Source organism: Liolophura sinensis, chromosome 3, assembly GCF_032854445.1.
Source record: "Liolophura sinensis isolate JHLJ2023 chromosome 3, CUHK_Ljap_v2, whole genome shotgun sequence".
NCBI lineage: Eukaryota > Metazoa > Mollusca > Polyplacophora > Chitonida > Chitonidae > Liolophura > Liolophura sinensis.
The window spans coordinates 10,382,099-10,402,031 of NC_088297.1; the positions used below are offsets into that span (position 1 = coordinate 10,382,099).

General features: G+C 42.0%; 1 protein-coding gene and 1 pseudogene across 1 annotated transcript; one reads left to right on the forward strand and one right to left on the reverse strand.

Moving 5' to 3' along the window:
- The first annotated feature begins 583 nt into the window (after window positions 1-583).
- On the forward strand, window positions 584-1,660 carry LOC135463339 (adenosine receptor A1-like). Its single transcript, XM_064740600.1, has one exon. It carries the CDS (start codon window positions 584-586, stop codon window positions 1,658-1,660), a length of 1,077 nt encoding a protein of 358 aa, XP_064596670.1.
- Window positions 1,661-7,738: 6,078 nt separating this feature from the next.
- LOC135463340 (alkaline phosphatase, tissue-nonspecific isozyme-like) lies at window positions 7,739-19,284 on the reverse strand (annotated as a pseudogene).
- Between the last annotated feature and the right edge of the window lie 649 nt (window positions 19,285-19,933).

Sequence of the window (19,933 nt, forward strand, 5' to 3'; positions counted from 1 at the left end):
TTCTTGGTAAAACTTTTCAGCCAGTTTAGAGCAAATTGCGAGTTCCCAATATCCAGGAACGCCGACCGAGTTTACCTTCTTGTTAAAACTGTTCAGCCCATTTAGAGCAAATTGCGAGTTCCAAATATCCAGGAACGCCGACCGGGTTTACCTTCTTGTTAAAACTGTTCAGCCAGTTTACAGCCTATTGCGAGTCCCTAATATAAAGGAACGCCGACCGAGTTTACCTTCTTGTTTAAAGTGTTCAGCAAGTGTAGAAAATACTGAAAGTTCCAAATATAACAGTGCACGGCCGTGCTGAGGGTCGTCTTTAAACTGTTACAGCCAGTATACAGCATGATGGGAATTGCCAATATGACCCTGTTAATTGTCTTGTTAAAACTGTCCCACCAGAGTAAAACATTCTTCAGGTTCCCAGTATATGACAATATGAGCGTGCTGTGAGTCTTGTTAAAACTGTTACAGCCATTGAAAAGCATGATGGGAATTGTCAATAGGATCGCGTGCAGGCCGTGTTAAGGATTAATATGGCCGTGTACCGGCCATGTTGAGGGTTGTGTTAAAACTGTCAAGCCACTGTATTATGGGGGTTCACAATATCACTGGCAACGTCACGGACATTTGGAACACCTGGAACTACACGAATATCGTCAAGCTTGTGTTTTTCATCCTGGTGTGTTTGGCAACTTTGTTATTGAACAGCGCAGTTATGTTGGCTATCATACGTAACCGATCTCTCCGGACACCCACGAACTACTTCTTGTTCTCGCTGTCCATAGCTGACATTCTTACCGCTTTGCTAACCTTGCCCGGTCACTTACTTGGTGAGTTTGAGGTATTGCACGGCCACGAACTCGCTTGCGTCGCCGTCAACTCGCCGACGTTCGTGTTGCCCTGCGCCGCCTTGCTCAGCCTGGTCGCCGCCAGCGTCGAACGTTACATCGCCTTGATCTATCCGCTCCGCTATCCAACGCTCGTCTCCTCCCGGAAAATCATCACGGTCATTGTCGCCGTGTGGTTGTACGCCTTGCTACTCGGCATTCTCCCTATAGCAGGGGTGAACAACATTCGGGAGAGAGCGGCAATGAATCATGTTCTCCCGGCTTGCAACTTGCTGAGGGTCACCCCGGGAAAGTACATGGGGTTTGTGACGCTCTCAACATACATTCCTGGGATGCTCGTGCTAGCCTACGTCAACTTCCGGGTGTTCCGAATCGCGCACAAACAGCGCCGTCTGGTGGCCGCGCAGTACAGTCAGGTCCAAGGCGCCGTTCTGCCGGAAACTAAACGTAAGGTCGTGATATTCGTCTTATTCGTCCTCGGCCACGTTTACGTAGCCTCTCACTTGCCGATTCTCATAGCGATGGCGATCGACTATCGGTTCTACCAGATAAATATCGTAACAGAGGTACACGTTCCATTTGAGATCTACGTTCTGTCGACTTGCTTGTTGGTCCTCTGTCCCATTGCCTACCCTCTTATTATGGCCTACGGGAATCGGGATGTCCGGGCTGCGGTCCGCCGTCTGTGCGCACGTCGGAACCAGGAAAGACAACTGTGGGAGACAACTGTGACTGAATTTCGAGTACCGGTAATGAATTCCACTGTTCAACCGCAAGTAAAGTACATTACAGAGATGGCCACAAGATTACCTTCGTGACAGTATTGCTTGATAATAGGGTGCTACTAGTGTTGAATGACTGCAGAGAAAATGAGCGAGAAGTGAAACAGACTTCTGAATGAAATTAACTGAAAATTTCCATGTCGTACACCGTGTGATCAAATCAATGCACAACCGTGTATTTCAGGTCGCTGTAAACCATGTATATTCCTTCAATATGATATGAAGTGCGCCAGTAACTTTCCAGAAGTCAGTAGTTTATCCTCGATCCGGTTTCCTACAGCCATAAAATTGACCACAAATATATAAGTGAAAAGTTCTTGAGTGTGGCGTTAATCAACAACCAAATAAATAAATAAGTAAACAAATAAATAGATAGTAAATAAATAAATAAATCGTATATGGAAGTCTTCAACGGTTACTTGCTAAAGGTCGTGGGTTTACCTCGCCTCTCCGATTTCCCCCTCTAATAAAATGACTACCTCTTTTTTATGTGATTCACAAGTACGAGACTACCAAACGCTGACACAGGATCCATATACGGGCATAAAAGCAATAGTGCCAAAAATAAAAACGAAAATTTCGAGCCATATTTAAAATGTCTTAATTAGTCTTTCATTTACACATATTTCTTTTAGAAAATGACGAGAAACTTACTGACAGACTGACGGATTGACGAACAGACTGACGGCTTCACAGACATACTGACAGACTGACAGATTGACAGACTGACGGACTGACGGATTGGCAGACTGACGGAGTGACGGATTGGCTGGCAGACTGACGGATTGACAGATTGACGGACTGGCAGACTGACAGACTGGCGGACTGACACGCAGGCTGGGGGTTTGACAGACTGACAGACTGACGGATTGATAGATTGACGGACTGAGGGACAAACATGCGGGTTGACCAACAGACTGACGAATTGATAGACAGACTGATGGGTTGACAGACAAACTGATGGATTGACTGACTGACGGTTTGACGGGCAGACTGTCGGATTGACAGACTTACAGATTGACGTATTGGCGGATTGACAAACTGACAGACTGTCGGATTGACAGACTTACAGACTGACGTATTGGCGGATTGACAAACTGACAGACTGTCGGGTTGACAGACTGACGGATTGACAGTTTGACGGACTGACAGACTGACCGACATATCCATGACAACATACAGTGATGAAATAGTCGCTATGGTAATTGCAAGTAACGCAACGCTGCAACAGCTTTGAAGAACCTAGGCGACACTATCGGTGACCTTAATCTTGAAAGCAAATTCGAAATAAAATAATGTCTACCACTGTCAATCGTTGCGATACCTTAATCGTCTCCAAACATATACCGATACTGACAGTTTGTCTCATGGTGTCTTTTGTTCTCCAAACTAATTGTTTTTTCGCGGAGTTACAATGAAATTCTTAAAAGCACCTTTCCTCGGTATCCGAAGTGAACTCGGGGAACGAATTGAGCGAACCTGGGATGCTCCGATTTGGCCAAATCATCGTTCAGCGTAAAGGAAGATAATTTCTTGCACTCAGAACATCTCTGACTCGACTCTTCATTCCACGAGCTGACCTATGTTTGGGGAAGATTATAGGTATTGTGACGATTTATTTATTTATTTATTTTACTGGTGTTTTATGTGGTATATTCAAGAATATTTCACTTACACGACGGAGGCCAGGACTATGATTAGGGAAAACTGGGCGAGGTACAAATTATTTTATTACGTATTTAGTCTAAATATAAGCGTCAAGTCCGACATTCATATACCATTCGTAGTCCGTAAAAGGCGTTCCAAGTCGATAATCGCAAGATCCATTTCCAAAACAACGTTTAACACTAACTCCCAAAGACAAAGGTATGTGTGCGAGCGAAAGCAATCGACAGTTTCCACCACTGATGTTTTGTACCTGTGCATGGTATTCTAAACGATCTGAAAACCCGTCTGGTGTTAAGCGCCTAATTATCGAAAAAGTGAAATGAACATGTACTCTAGACATGTATATATAAATAAAATTTGCTGATAATGATCAAGTCTCCGCGTGCACTAGGAGTTCCTGATTCGACCGCCGAGGAAGCGGAAATCATACAAGTCTAATACACGGCCTATGGCATTTAGCCGGGAGAAACATCAAGGATATCTGGTGATATTACACGGCTTGACCGACTAAGGAATGGCACTGATATAGACTAATCAAGATCGATGAGCGAACTGGGTTCACTACGAAATATGTTAAAAATAAACAGGATTGCTTTCTCATTACTGTGTGCGAAATTTGATGACAAGATAGCATTCGAGTAATTCTAGACCAAGAACATTTACCATATTGTATTTCACATCACTACATTTTTTCAGCATAGTTCTGATTTAAGGGATCCAGAATCGATTCTGACTGGCTGGTGTGTGAGGCAGGCAAATCCAGGCATCTCCTAACCTAAGATTAACTTTAGATAACTTTTGGTAGATTTATTCAAGCGTGACCAAAACCCTACAGGGTTTTACGCCGAAAATCCTACATCCAACGCCAGCCAATCAACGCCGATTCCGTATCCCGTTAAACCATGAAGATACTGTAAATGTACATTGTTAGAGTTGAACAGAAAGACCAAAACCCTAAATGAGGTATATTGACAAGATTTGTTTCACCTGTTACGAGTCACCATTTGTCTAGGATCACACCATCATCGTTCAACTCTGGTTTAACTCTCGCTGTTTTCTTTTATATTAAAAGATTTCTAGGTATTACCCCTACCATGTTTTTAGTTGATAAGGGTCCACAAGAACAAGTGACATGTTAATGCTGCGATGACAACTAAGTCGGGATAATACATCTATCAAAGGTCTAGTGGGGGTTGTTTTGAAATACTTGAATATTCTTGATAGAAACATGCGGGTAAACCATTGCATAACAGAAGTCTTTAGATCGTTAAAAGAGTAAAAAATACCCTTTCCGTGGCAGGAGATGTGCTTGAGACCCTTCTGTCTAACAATTCCTTCCCTACATCTTCTTTTAAAGTACAAATGGCTTCGTACGACAATCACACAATAAACGCTGATAGGCTTTTATCACGTTGTCAGCGGGTTTTGCTCTGACAGAAACAACCCAGGTATATGTAAATAGTACATCAATACATGTTTACAAGTACCTACTGTTATTGTGGCGCTTCGCAAGGGAACTCAATTCAAGTAGGTCAGCTCGCCACAGGCTATCAATACCACGGACAACAAGTTAGTTGGTCGAAACTGTCTACGAGCAAAGCATCGACAAAGTATTCCACGGGAAGTATAAAAAGCATAACTTTTTTTTGTGATCTTGCACAACCGAAATATCGCAGTTCAAAGTAAGCAAAATCAAGCACATTGAAACAATCAAATGCGCTGGTATGTTATCAGTTTTATCCAATCAGGCAAGAGTTATGTCTATAGCCCGAGGAAGCGTTTGTATACGTCACTGGAACCCAGTTTCGCCTTTCAACGATACCTACGTCGAGTATGAGTTACATAGGGCAGCACATGACATCATAAGAGTTCCGTATTAGAACTTGATTTACACAGTTACCAAACACGTCAGAAAGGAATATCTGTGATCGTTTAGATCTGTTTTCACCCCTCTTCCTAAATAACCCAGGTTGTATCAGTTGTTGTCTTTTCCTTAAGACTTTCGCCACGCTGCTTCAAACAGTTCCCTGATAACCAAAACCCAGCTGGATAGCGCCGTCGTAACCATACAAGGCCTGGTCTTTGTGTGATTGTATTTAAATGTGATGAAATCACGGCAATTTGAGTAATTCTAGACAAATGGCGTGTAATAAATTGCAGTTAACATCATCGCATTCTTTTTACCTAATTCTACTTATGCCATGCTACTAGGGGGCGTGTAAATTGCTTCTATTTACGCATTTACCTTAACAGTTAGAATAAAACCCTCTCTGAGGTAATGTGAGGCCGTATTTCACCGGTTACGTGTGACCATTTGCCAGCTATCACACTGTCGCTACTCTGGCTTTACGCTTTATGCTGTATGCCTTTAATGATATTGATAACCAAAAGGTAGCTGGGCTAGATGGCTAGGATAAAGTTGTCGTAATCATTGTTTGACAGATGACACAGATTGGACCTGAATCGCTACTGCGCGGCAAAAGGTCCCAACTTTATGCTGTAATTAATGGACGAGCCGGTTACCCAGGACCCGTTCAAGGGTTTGTTCACATCTTTGGATACATCGAGGTAGGAAGTTGCGTATATTTTGGATAATATTAACAATACCGTTATCTACTCTAAAAATTTGTTAAATTCAACAGAAAGTCTGTTGTTTGAGTGATGACAGAATGCATGCTGCTAATGCAGCATATTATTCTGTTAAATATGACACAAATATTCTAGTAATCCATCATAAATATGGAATTAGACTAACAGAATAATATGTTTGATATGACATAGATTATTATAATAACAGAATACATTCTACTATCACTAAAAAGACAAACTTTCTGTTAAAGTTAACAGATTAATTTTTTGAGTGTATACACATTTGAGAGATCCAAAATATTTCCTTCTATCTGTACAAAGGTCCAGTATTATTAGGCCTTTATTACCAGCAAAAGTGCCAATCCTGTCCAAAAGGTGGCATTCCACCTGTTGACTCCCGCGTCTTTTGGAGTTCTCTTAGAATTATTGAAATAGAAGCCTTCTATAGACCTTTCCGAACTGTCAATCAAGAACACGCAATTGACCAATCATAAGCAGTATTGTTGCAAATAGGTCAACCGGATGTCCCACACATTGGTTACAAATGCTTAACATTTCTGTGACGCCGTGAATCCTGTATTATAACAATGATTGTAGTGGAGACCTTCCGAAGTCGGCACACTCGCCGTAACTTAGCCTTCATCCGCCACTGACTCATTTTCTTGTGTCCAGTGATGCTGTTGATGCTTCGTGTCGAGCCTTTGATCTCTATATGGAGTCGTTTATGGCACAAAGCATGGAAATGATACCTGCCGTCAGACTGTTGGAGCAGTCTTTCTTTCTTTATGTATAGTTTTGACCGACTTCATCTTTAGAAATGACCCAGTCCCGGTCAATGACTTGCAATAACCGCAATAGCAAACAGGGTAACAGTGCGTGCAAGGGCGTCGCCAGGGTCGGGGAGACTCGCTCGGTTCGAACGGCCCCCATATTTGGGTAAAGAAAGGAAGGAAAGAAAGATAAAAGCGATTGAAAGAAGACAGAAAAAAGAAAAACGCGAGTAATGTGTAAAAGCAAATCTTACGTGACTATAACTTGGAATGCGGGAAGTCAGAGGTTCACGTTTGGCAACACTGACTTTGATGGACGTTCAGTAGGACTACATGTATACATGGTCAGCGAGCGGACCAAGAGACGAGAATGGATATAGAGCACTAACAAAAACGCTAGACAAAAGTTGTCAATGTTGATGATTAAAAAACATAATAGTACGAAAACGACAAGTGCGCAGTTAATTCCGACTTCTTCTCATAGTTGTAGTCATCCAGAAAACGCTTCTACCGATATCTGAAAGACCTGAGCTTCCAGGACCCGTGCGGCACCTGGATCGTGGACTATTCGGATAGGAAAGCAGTTCAGCTGCCTGTCAGTAAATGTTTCCACTCTTTAATAATATGTAACTTATTGCGACTTCTGCTTGTAATTTCAACCAAAAGAGGAGTTAAAGCAAGGAAACATGACTAGTTGGTCCGGTGTCCGTATAATGTGACTGGGTGGGGTGTCATGTCTGGTGTCTTAGGCAGATACTTCATTAGCTGCAACACTTTGACGCCAGGAACTCTTCCTGCCGCAAGAAGGCACAATATATGTACATACACCTAACGACTCCTCGTCGTCATATGAACAATTGTTATGTACGACGTTAAACCCCAAACATACATACATACACACACTCTTTTGTCAGGAGTAAGTGGCCACACGTAATCTGTGAAATACGGCCTCTTGTCAATTTACGTTAGTTTGGGTCTCAACCTAACTGTTCATGTGAATGCTTATTTAGTAGCAAATTACACACTGCCCAGCACCATGGCTTAAGTAGAATTAAGGGGAAAATGCAATAATGCAGTGAATCTTCCGTGAGGCAGAGTTCTCAGTTTTATTGAGTATAGGACATGGGAGTCCAGACCAAATTTTAATCAACACATTCGACAAGGATGATTATACTGATACACAACGTTGAGAATACAAACTTTCTGAAAATGACACGTGATTTATATGTAAAACTATGGGAAATGATTGTCGTTTGACGACGAAATGTAGGAATAGACTTCATGAAACGTTTCGTCAGAAGATATTTATCCGCATATATACCCCTAAAATATGATGACAGTTTCTGTTCATATCAGCTTAAATTTGTCACACAGACCCGAAGGCGAGATTCCCTCTATTCACGAATCTCCAATCCTTGGTTTAATATAATTTTAAACATTCTGAATACAGCTTAACACACGTATTAAAAAGGCACCACATAACTGGCATTTTCTATCCTGATAATAGGTGCTATTTTAATAATTTCCGTCATCGGTTGTTATCTCAGTGACGATTGGTTGAATAAGAAGACAAAGAAAAGTGCCGCCAGAAGACCCATCCGCTCTGCTTTAAGCCTGTTTCCATTCGAACATGTTCTGGGCGTGGTTACCAGATTTGGAATCTTGTTACAATGGTTTTTATTGGCTCCTACACACGAAGCGTACGCCATGACAGTCCCGACGTAGTTTTGCTCGTGCACGCCAGACAGCAGGTGCGCCATTGGTCCGTTTGCAAACACGGTGACGTCGTCTCCGCCATGAGTTTCCAAGGTGAGGTTAACAGCGCTCTGTTGCCTGTAATCCTTATCACCTGAAACAAAGGCGGGAGATGAGCAGGGCTGATAAAACAGAAAAATAGACGAGAGAAGGGAGAAAGGGAAACTTCCGTAAGGCCTTTTAACACAGCGGTCCAAAGCTATAAATGAATCCGAGCCTTGTTATTGCACAGGCCGCACGGTCTGTGATTCTGTGTATTTTAGGCCAGGGAGTCCTAGTTTGCTGCTATGCAACAGGTCTGGGGTAAAGGATAGCACAGTTGGTAGAGCGTCTGATTCAGTAAGCGGTAGATCCGCGATCAATCCTGGGTCGGGTCATACCCAAAACCTTAAGAGAGGGAGTTGTAACTTTCTCGCTTGGCGTTCAGCATTAAGGGGATAGTGCAACGCCTGGTTGACCCGTATCAGTATAACGGCTAGGGCGGGCTGGCTTACTTGCCTTCGTCTTAGTGAATCAGCACTAGATTAAAGAGCGGTGGAAATCCGTCCTGCAACTTCGTCGTGGTCATATGAGTGAAAAATTCTTAAGTCCTACGTTAAACCTCAAACACTCAAGCACTCACTCAGTCCACCTGTCTACATTGGGAGGGGGGAGTTTCCATGGTGAAAATTTGAAATTCTTGGTAAGATGTAAGGGTATAAGTTGTCGGTTAGCGTTGGAGCTGCGAGTGACGTTCTTTTGACGTTACTAAGTACCCACCACAACTGCTGGGATACATATAGAAAGGTCAAGATTTCAGCGGTCTATCTAAATAAAAAATTGTATGCCTACTTTTTTACAGTCTCGACAAAGTGGCCAGCAATACTTACCGACAAAGGAATGGTTGAGATTGAGGTACAGCACTAAACATTGTCTCTGGCGGAAAACTGATAGAGGTCTCAGACACAATTTACTGGGGTTTTTTTCCCCTGAACTAGCTTACATCATACTTCTAGTGTTTACTGGCTCGCATAAAATCCTTACATCTTAAAATTACATCCCAATTGGTTAATGTTACAGTGATATTTAATTTCCATGCGCGATTTTCAGCACAATGTAGACAAGATATTGGATCTGCAAGCGAAATACGTCCTTTTCCCTTAACTTCCGGTATGGCGTCACTAACATAAAACCTTGCCCGCCTAAAACAACTCGAGTTTGAGCTGCCTGTTGACAATTTTTCTGTTGACAATTGTTCCTGGAGATGGAGATTCCACAAGAAAAAACATTTCTGACTTACGTCAAATTTAAAACCTCTTCAAGATGGTTAGGTTTTGAAAGTGAAATTTGGACATCTTTGTCTTAAGATAGCATTGATCAGGTGGACAAATTGTTACTTTGTAAAGTCGAAAAATGAGCTTTAAGATCGTATTTCAAATTTGACTTAAGTCACAAATGGCTGTGTGGAATTGTCCCCTGTTCCCTTCTTAGATGTCAGGTGTGAAAGGCAAATGTTAAGCACACTATGGTGACGTCATGCCTGAAGCTACAGGAAAAGTACGATCCCTCATCTGAAAGCAAAGGAGTGCACGCCAAGAAATTAGCAGGGTGAATCCACCACTGTTGCTCATACTCACATGTTATTTATTTGTTTATTTGTTTATTTATTTGATTGGTGTATTACGCCGTACTCGAGAATATTTGACTTATACGTCGGCGGCCAGCACTTTGGTGGGAGGATACCAAGCAGAGCCCGGTGGGGGGTGGGGGGGAAAGCCACGACCATCCGGCCGGAAAAGAAGCCAGCATAAGATGGATCTGAACTCACGGCGACCATATTGGTAGGAGGTTACTGAGTCATTGCGCCATGAGGGCTTGCTAAGCCGCTCGGCCACGGAGGCCCCTATACTCACCTGTGTCCACTCCGCTAAGATTCTGTCCTCCCGTACCCTGGGCCGTTTCCATACAGGAGGATCGTCATGGGCATGCCGTCCGGAATCGTGTGGTAACTGTCACTGCCGTCCAAAATAATCGTCCAGTCTGAAACAATGGGCAATTTGGCAAAAATTGGCAACTTCTCTTTTCAGCTGAAGATCTTAAGAGATTTTGAGTCGCACTCGAGTCTAGCTTATTATTTGGCGTTTTCACGGAAAATCTTTAGAGCTGAAGAAGAGAGAGAGAGAGAGAGAGAGAGAGAGAGAGAGAGAGAGAGAGAGAGAATGGAATAATTCGGCAAGATATACAGGCTGATTAACTGACAATATTATAAGAAACTAAAACTTCATGGCGAGAAAATTAACTTAAGGCATGTTGCTGAAATGAAAAGATACTGTAAAAGAAAATTATTAAGACAAGTGTCTACCGAGAATATCACTTCCTCTGGAGGGGTAACCTGATAGCACCATGCTATGGGCGTGGTCAGCTGTCACGATGATGAGTGTGTCCTCCTGATTGGTGAGTTTACAGCCTTCTCCACAGCCGTCTCCATTGCAATCGTTTCGGTTAATGCCCTCTTAGCCATGCTGTCATGATGAGCATGGTCAATTCGGCCCCCTGGTGATTCAAGGGAAAAAATCAATTGGTAAATTGGTGCCTTTAATTCTTCCATATTGGTTGTCCCTCCCTTGAACTGACATCCTATGCATTAAACAACTCTAAACTTGACTTAAAAATCTAAAATATGCAGGAAAAGACCAGTTTTGAAACAAAACTATCAGCATCAAACTGCACAATCCAAATTTTTGACACTGCAGCTTTTTGTTCAACTTTCGCTTTATCGATATAATTTTTGACAATAATTGGTCATAGAAAGGAACAAAACACATCTAAGCAATCGTAAATTACGCCTATACCCACCTTCTATAAACAGGAAGTAACCTTTGGTGTTTTTTGAAAGTACGCGGATGGCCTTCTCTGTCATTTCTGCCAATGACGGCTCATCGGTTTTGTTTCGGTCCAACTCGAAAGACATATGGACTCGGGTTAAACAGCCCTGGGGGTCAAGCATATGAACTAAGACTTACTTTTCTTAACAGTGGGAGGCAGGTGAAAAGCACTGTCTCATACAAACGATATAAGCACAGTTCCACCTATATTTTTTTCAACGACTGACATTTATATCTGAAATAAAACTGTTAATTTTGGGGGGTAATATCAGACATGGGCAATATCATTCAATTGATAAGGAATTGAAAGCAGAATGAGAGTCACTAGCGATATTTCGAACCAAACTTGATGCTGTTTATCTTAATCCGTAGAAAGTCGTGATAACACTGTGTCTTAAACACAGCGTCTTACCCAGTAGGCAGTCGGTGTTAGAATCCATCATTTGTGTTCGGTTCCACACGTAATCACATTCACGGCCGAGGTTTTTCTGTTTCTCTTGCCATATCTCAAACAAGAAAACATATTATATATACTTAAAGGGAAAGACAACAAAATACTATAACCAAAGTTATTTCAGAAGAGGTCCAGACAGATCTAAAGGAGCAAAGGCATTTTTTTTTATTACGGGCTTGGTTACTCTAAAAATCATCTTTTAATCTGGAATTCTTACGAGGCCCTAAAATACACCATTTTAGAGAAACCAGAAACACAATGTCGCGTCATAGGGCACCCTAAGCTCTTCGGTATTACCCGGCGAGGCACTCATGTTACCGTGCTAAGTACGGTCGCCTTATTATTACAACCTAACATCACGCATTGTGGCCTCCTGGTTGAGACCTTGGGGAATAACGCCTGATGAATTCTATTACCCAATTTCTCCTTGAAAATATTTATTTATTTGATTGGTGTTTTACGCCGTACTCAAGAATATTTCACTTATATGACGACGTCCAGCACTATGGTGGGTGGAAACTGGACACAGCCCGGGGAATCCCACGACCATCCGCAGGTTGCTGGCAGACCTTCCCCACGTACGGCCGGAGAGGAAGCCAGCATGAGCTGGACTTGAACTCACAGCGACCGCATTGGTGAGAGACTCCCTGGGTCATTACGCTGCGCTAGCGCGCTAAACCAACTGAGCCTCCTTGAAAATAGCTTCAAAGTACATCAGAATTGTCCTCGAAATCAGAGGGAAAAGAGCCGATTTAACAATACTTCTACATGGCAAAATGGAAAACTAGGAGCGGGTAACGTCACAAGCGGAACAGATGATTTGATTCTCGGAAGAAATACTTCGCTCATGACTGGTTGAAACTGAGAATTGATTTTCAATACGAGGGCGTTTTTGTTTACTTTGAACTGCGATATCTTTTATATCCTACCTCTCAAAAATAAAAAGTATTTTTTTTTTTACTTTAAATGCGACTCTCCTTCGATAAACATATACATTTGGTCTAGTGCTGTCTTTCATGTTAAAGGAGAAGAAAATATAGTCACGACTTTGCCTGCATCGAAAATATTTGTGCGTTAGAAAATAGTGAGATCATAACAAGCAAGGAATCAAATTAAGCTCGTATATGTCTTGGGAAGTTGTGGGCACAGCCCATTGTGCCAACCTGATATCACCGTTAGACTGAGCTCTCTAACACTGTAGAGCCCACTTGCACGAAGCCCTCTTAAAGTTAAGAATACGTAACTACCATGGCAACGTAATACCTACAGTGCTGATTGCCATGGTAGTTACGTGCTCTTAACGTTAAGGGGGCTTCGTGCAAGTGGGCCAATGCACGTCAAGTGGTTTGATCCCAAAGACTCAAAACAGGAAACAGCCGTCTGCATCTATCGTCCAGGCAATTGTAAATTCAGACATTGTAGTTGGTCAAAAATATGACACACGTCTTTGTTTGTTTAGGTTTTTTCAGATTTATTATTTCAAAAACTGAGCTTGAGTTCATTTCTGGCCTATGAACACCTGGTTTTCAACAAAAAGCAAATTATATTTTTCCTTACATTCAACTATACATCCTTACATTCCCTTCAGGTATATATGTATCTGTTCACATGGCCACAAATACAAATTTGGTCAATCAAAAATACAAATTAGGGAAACAATGTGCAGAGTGATTAACTTTGTACTACCTTAGTTAAATCTAAGCCGTCTCTTCGTCCGTGCACTGCCGAGTTTTTGCCAGTTTGTGGGTCCGAGGCGTTGTAAGGCAGAAAGTAGTACCTCCCTCCACCCATGAGAACCTGATGACAACAAAATGACAATATTACTCCACTTGTTCAAAATAATTAAATGGAAGCAAATACAAAATATACTTCACAGAAACAACACAATGATTGGCGATTTACGACTCGTATATGCCAAATATATTTATTTATTTATTTATTAAGTTGATCGGAGTTTTACCTCGTACACTAGAATATTTCACTTATACGACCGTGGCCAGCGTTATTGTGGGAGAAAACCGGACAGACCCCGCGGGAAACCCACGAACATCCGCATGTTGCTGCCAGACCTCCTCACGTATGACTGGAGAGAAAGTCAGCATGCAGGTCCCAAATATAGGCCTCTCCTCTCCCTCCTCATCCACCTCCCCCTCCCCCTACCTTAATAAACTCTTTGTTGTAAAAACTCTTGCCTCATTTTGATATGACATACCGTGTCAAGAGCAGAGTGTCCGTGTAAACCACAGACCTTTGGCAAGATACTGACGAACGTTCCGACGTACAGAAATGCACAGAATATTGGTGAGGAGAGATCCTGAATTTTTCTGTGTAAGTATATTTTTTTGAGTTAAAATCCACTTTGTTTTTTCCCTGAAAAAAAGTAAGTCAAATGAATTCCCCTGTCGAACCAGTATGGGTCTAGATCTGTGTGAATTTTTAACAGCTGCGCGGCCCTAAGTGTGCTTTATACGCCTTAAGAACCGCGGCGTAGCAATACCGTGATATGAGAGCTGTTCATGGCGAGCTGGTAAGCGATGTCAGTGCACTTCCCGGAGGCTTCAGCTGGCACGTCCGTGTCGCCTTCCCAGTACCTATTCACCGTGTGGGCGTAGGCTGCTGAAGGAGTGGCGTGGGTCAGCCGAGTCGTCGTCACCACACCTGTAGACTTACCTGTGAATTTAATGATTAACTGATTGATCGAGTGACTCATTGATAGATTTATTCGTTCACTAAATTGATGATTTTAATTCACTGATTGAACGTGAACTGGTTAATTCATCCATTCATAAACAGATTCATTCATTAATTCATTGTTTGTTACATGCTTTGATCCATTTTTTGGTTCAGTTATTGATGTATTGATTGATTCACGGCTTGGTTAATAGATCCTGATTGATTGGGCTTATTGATTTTCTAATTGATTCTCTCGTTAAATAATTGCCTGTTTTATTTGTCGATCGCTTGATTCATAATTATATCAGAAAAATCAATGCCTGGTCACATATATCAGTTTATTACCAAAACCTGGTAATATACCTCTTCAGCAGTAAAGAAAAACACACAAATGTTGCAACACACGTGAACATGCAGGGGCCAGGGTTGGAGGAGGGGGGGGGGGGATTAGCCATGGAGACAATCGTCATGTTTCCGTGCACTCTGATACGTAAGGTCTGCCTAGAAACTTGTGGATGGCTGTGTTGCTTGGTGAAATATCCACGACTGGTGCATGGCAGGTTTATAAGTGGGGCGGTACGATGAACTACAGACGACAAAACTCTGTCCGTATGGTAATCAAACCCAGGCAATCTGGCGTGTACACATATGGGGCACTTTTTATATCCTTCTTTTGTTTCAAAATTATATGCGCCGAAAATGATCCAACGTCGATGCAGGCATATAAATGTACGCTTTGAAACAAATTTTATGACATATACATTTGTGTGGTCAGCTGTTATGGTCATCGTATATTATGATATTTTTGAAAAAATGATTTTATTAAAGAAAAATAATAAGCAGCGATGACACGGTGATTCTTGGCAAATGCTTACACGTAACTGGAAAGTCGGAAAACGCAAATAGACAGTGTTTAAGATAGGGAGAGGAAGGGAGGGTATGGCGACTGATACGACGTATCGTCCACTGGAAATAGTACTGAACCATAAGTGGTTAAATAAAGACGTCGGCATCACGAGCGAGAGCCTCGGATTCAATCATCAGTAGATTCATGCTTCACAAAAAATGATAACCTTAGTGCTTTCAAGTATCAGACACTGGTGTCTGTATGCTGCGAAAGGGGTCGACACATGGGGTGTATACATCTCGCCTTGTTATAGACGCTGCGTGCCGTGCAACGTTTTTAGTCAACGTCCCAAATTATTACTGCAAAAAACTGCTGCGTCATGGTTTTATTCGATCAAAGGTCTTCACTCTAAGGATCTTAAATTTTACAATGTGTACAATTCTTTTCAGGGTAAAATGTCGACAGATTTGTCTTAATCTTTAGCGCTCTGCTTCAGAATTGTCTCTTATTCGACTTTCTGATAAAGGGAATATATACACATCGCGTTGAAAAAAATCCCCATATTTCGCACATGTACAGCTGCATTCAAAGTGAATTTGACATAAAAATATTGATGAACTTTTAACTATCACGTTACACTCTTTATACAAATTAAATTTATTCGTCTGGAACTTTCCTTGCGTTTTCCTTAAAAACTATTGACTGTCTCTTTTGCATTAAATCCGTCCTAATTACTTTATACACTTTCTTTGGTTGAAGTTTAAATTGTTTTTAATTACATCTCTTAGCTTGAATCGATACTGATTGCTTTATTTCTTTTATTCCATTAGTTCTTTGCATGGTTTGTTTTGAACGTTATTCAGGAAAATGATCATGTCAATATTGACCCGGAACGTCCATTATGGCTGACTGGCCCGGTTAGCACAGTTGGTAGAGCGTCCGCTTCGGGACCGGTAGATCCAGGATCAATCCTTGATCGAGTCACACCTAAGACTTTAAAAGCGGAAGTTGTAACTTCCTCGCTTGGCGTTCAGCGTGAAGGGGATAGTGCAACGACTGGTTGACCCGTATCAGCATAAAGGCTCGGGCGGGGCGGCTTACTTGCCTTCGGCAAGTCGTCTCAGTGAAGCAGCACTAAATAAAAGAGCGGTGGAAATCCGTCCTGCAACAAGGAGGCACATTACACGTACATGCACCCTAATGATTCCTTCGTCGTCATATGACTGAAAAATTGTTGAGTACGACGTTAAACCCCAAGCACTCACTCACTCACTCCATTATGGCTGACAGCTGTTATATACCGTTCTGAGCACACACTGATGACCTTTTTTCGACTGGCTAGTACTCACCTTCCTTTGCAGACCAGTCAAATATGGACTCAAGTTGTGATCCGTCCAACGTTTCACATTTGCCCTTCTTAGCGGAGCTATCCACCCCAACTACCCCCGAATTGGTCTTCACCCCAGTCAGGAGAGCTGTGGCTGTGCCTGCAGAATCTGGGGTCATGTGATCAACGTTGTACGTCTGTTCATAAGTAACCATAACAGGAGATTTTAGAGATCAAACCCATTTGTTGGTGAATGTAAAAAAGAAAATATCTTTTCGACAACATTGGAAACTGCCCAGTACTTTTAGGCAAATATCTTTTGTTAAAATTATTTATTTTATTTTGTGTATGTTTTGTGTATGCTATAATTTTATTACTGAAAAAGATCTTTGGGAGTTTGACTTTTGGATATTTTTTTAACGTTTGATGCCCTGAATCGTGATTTGGACACCACTGTATAATGTGACTTGTCAGAAATATTAGGCATCTTTCGCTGACGTTAATTTACCGACCATGTGCTTGTGTCGTCGTGTTCCGGAAGGTTTGACACCCTTTTCCGTCAGGAAGTTCACCTTCTCAAAAGTGTAACTAGTCAATTTTCTCCATCATTCATCAGCTCTAAACAACTTTTTTTGTGATTCCTTTTGTCACATGTTCATATTATGGTGCACATACATGTAGTTAAAAAATAGCTGCATAATATCGATTATATTTCTGACAGGTCACATCATACAAAAAGGACTTGGAACAATAGGATTAAGCCTATTCTGAGTACTCCCATTCTAAATCATCCGCTGGTGATGCTGAACGGGATTCGGATGCACGATTGCTTTATACGAGTCTTTCACGTTACAGAGAGGACAGATATCCCAGACTATAAACAAACTTCGAGGTATACCATTATACTCTCACCTTTGCCAGCCCGGTTGTTGAAAACTTTTCAAAAGCTAGGACGGTTTCCTCTCCTGTTTTGCCATTCATCTGTCCCTTCAGGATCCGGGCGGCTGTTACCGTGTTCACTGACATCCCGTCCCCAAGGAACAAGATCACGTTCTTTGCGACATTTGTGTTTGGAGCGGTTCCGAGCATGCTCTCTAGGGTTTTAGCAGCCTTTTGTTGCCAAAACTCGGGACCTGACATAAATGATAACTTAACGCTAACTTTCTATTTTTGTTCCTTATCGTCATTCAGGGTGGTTATATTTAATAAAAAGCTGACCTCTTTTGTTGCTAACGGGTAAAATAGTCCTACTGTATTATGTGGTTACTGTAAATAATGTTAGGCATCTTCTTTATTTTATTCGTGTTTTACGCCCTACTCAAGAATATTTCACTTATACGACGACGGCCAGCATTAAGATGGGAAGAAACCAGGCACAGAACGAGGGAAACATACGACCACCCGCTTGCTGATGGCAGAACTTCCCACGTCCGGCCGGAGAGGAAGTCAACAAGAGCTGGAGCTTGCACGATAACCACTTCGGACACGGAGGCCGCGTTAGGCATTTTTTGCTGATATTATTTTACCGATCATCTGTCTTGCCATGTTCCGAAGGTACAAATGACAAATGTTTCCTTCAAGAACTTCCTGAGTTTTTAAACGTTCAACCCCTCAGTTTTCTTCATTGTTCCTGTGTTCTAAATATCTTTCTGTGAGACTGTTTTTTCCCCAGACATCCATGCTACAGTAAATGTTACCAAAAATAGTTTGATACCCAACACACATGACAGATCATATGCTACAGAAGGACGCTTTTCACCGTCAGCGATAAAGGATTTTGAACTCAAAACGTCCCTATTTTGGGTTTTACGCCATGCCAAGGCATATTTTATTTCCAAGACGTCGTTTGGAATTAAGGATAAAAAAAAGCTGACAGAACCGACTGAAAACCGCCTTCACCAGATACCTGATAAACCTCCTGACTTAAAGCCACTGCCGAACCATCGGGAAATCGATTCCAAGGAATAAATCTCCCGGTAATCGTTAATTTGCAGCGAGAGTGACACCTTACACCTCTGAACCAGCGTCATCATCATCATAGATAACATCAACAATGTCATCAATAGCAGTACCAAAACTGACAACAATTTCAAAGTAAACTGTACCATACTGATAGCTGCTAAATTAATAGTGTATAAATCAATCAAACAGAACTTGAATCTCTAGAAATCAAAAGCAACCGATTGTTTAAAAGCTGGAATATCATGTTTTGTTTCTGGGGAAACCTAACTTCTCCAGAGGCAATACAACAAATTAAAAATACCCTTAAACTATAATCACGATTATAACATTTACCCAATTAAATGCATGCGAACCTACCTTCCTTAGGCGGGGGCACAACGGGAAGGGGTGCCACAGACATAAGGGCAGAACTCCAGATGACGACACAAGTGATGTAGCTCTCTAACATAAGGTACGCCATTGCGAGCACCACTTGTGTAACAGGCGAGAATTTTGTGAGTACAGTAAGACTCAAGTTGCTCAGAAATTTAAGTTTGGGCAAGGAAGGTAAAATGAGACGCCAAGTGGGAAGTTAACTGAGCTAATCGTATTAACACGTCTTTTGTAATCTTGCGTAAAGGTACTTAAGATATCCAGGCCGTCGTTGGCTGCTTAAAACTACACTTAGTGGATCTTTGTTTCGGTGACAAAGTGGAGAAGCTAGAGTCACCAGGAAGCGTCAGGGCGAGGGGTAAAGTCTAGTAGGCCTCCATGTTCTCAATCGACCTGTGACATGTTAGTTTGTAAATAAACGAGGACAGGTTGATAACAGCGGAGACCCTCTAACGTCTCACTATGACATGACATTAGACACAGTACTGGAGCTCTCCTACTGATAGTACCCGGATGGACGGAGAGCTACAGAGTGAACGCTGACGATCTTGGGCTTGCAACTTAATTGTTAAAACTCGCATCTTTGGTTTTTATGGAAGACGGATGCAGCCACTCGCATTCTGGGGCTGCGTCTCACGCGCGAGTCGAGATTAATAAAATCCACGCGCACAAGATCGCGCGGTTTTGCCTAATCTCGACTCGTTGGTTTCATAATGGGACACGCAAGTCGAGAACTCGTGAATGCGAGATTAGATTAACCGCGTGATATTATTGCTAATCTCGCGCTGTTTGTTAAATAACGGGCAAGAATAATTACAAAAATCGCGCGATTTTTGTTAAACTCAAGTTGCCGTACCGCATTCCACAGGTTTAAACTTTTAGAGAACAAGTAAGGGCCTACCGTTCAATAACAAAGTCTTCCTTTTAAAAAAAATAAGTCATGTCTTTCGCTGCCTTTCGATGTTTAGTTGACCACCACCGCTCACATAGGATGCTGATGCATGTACCGGAACTTATGGTCCATGGAA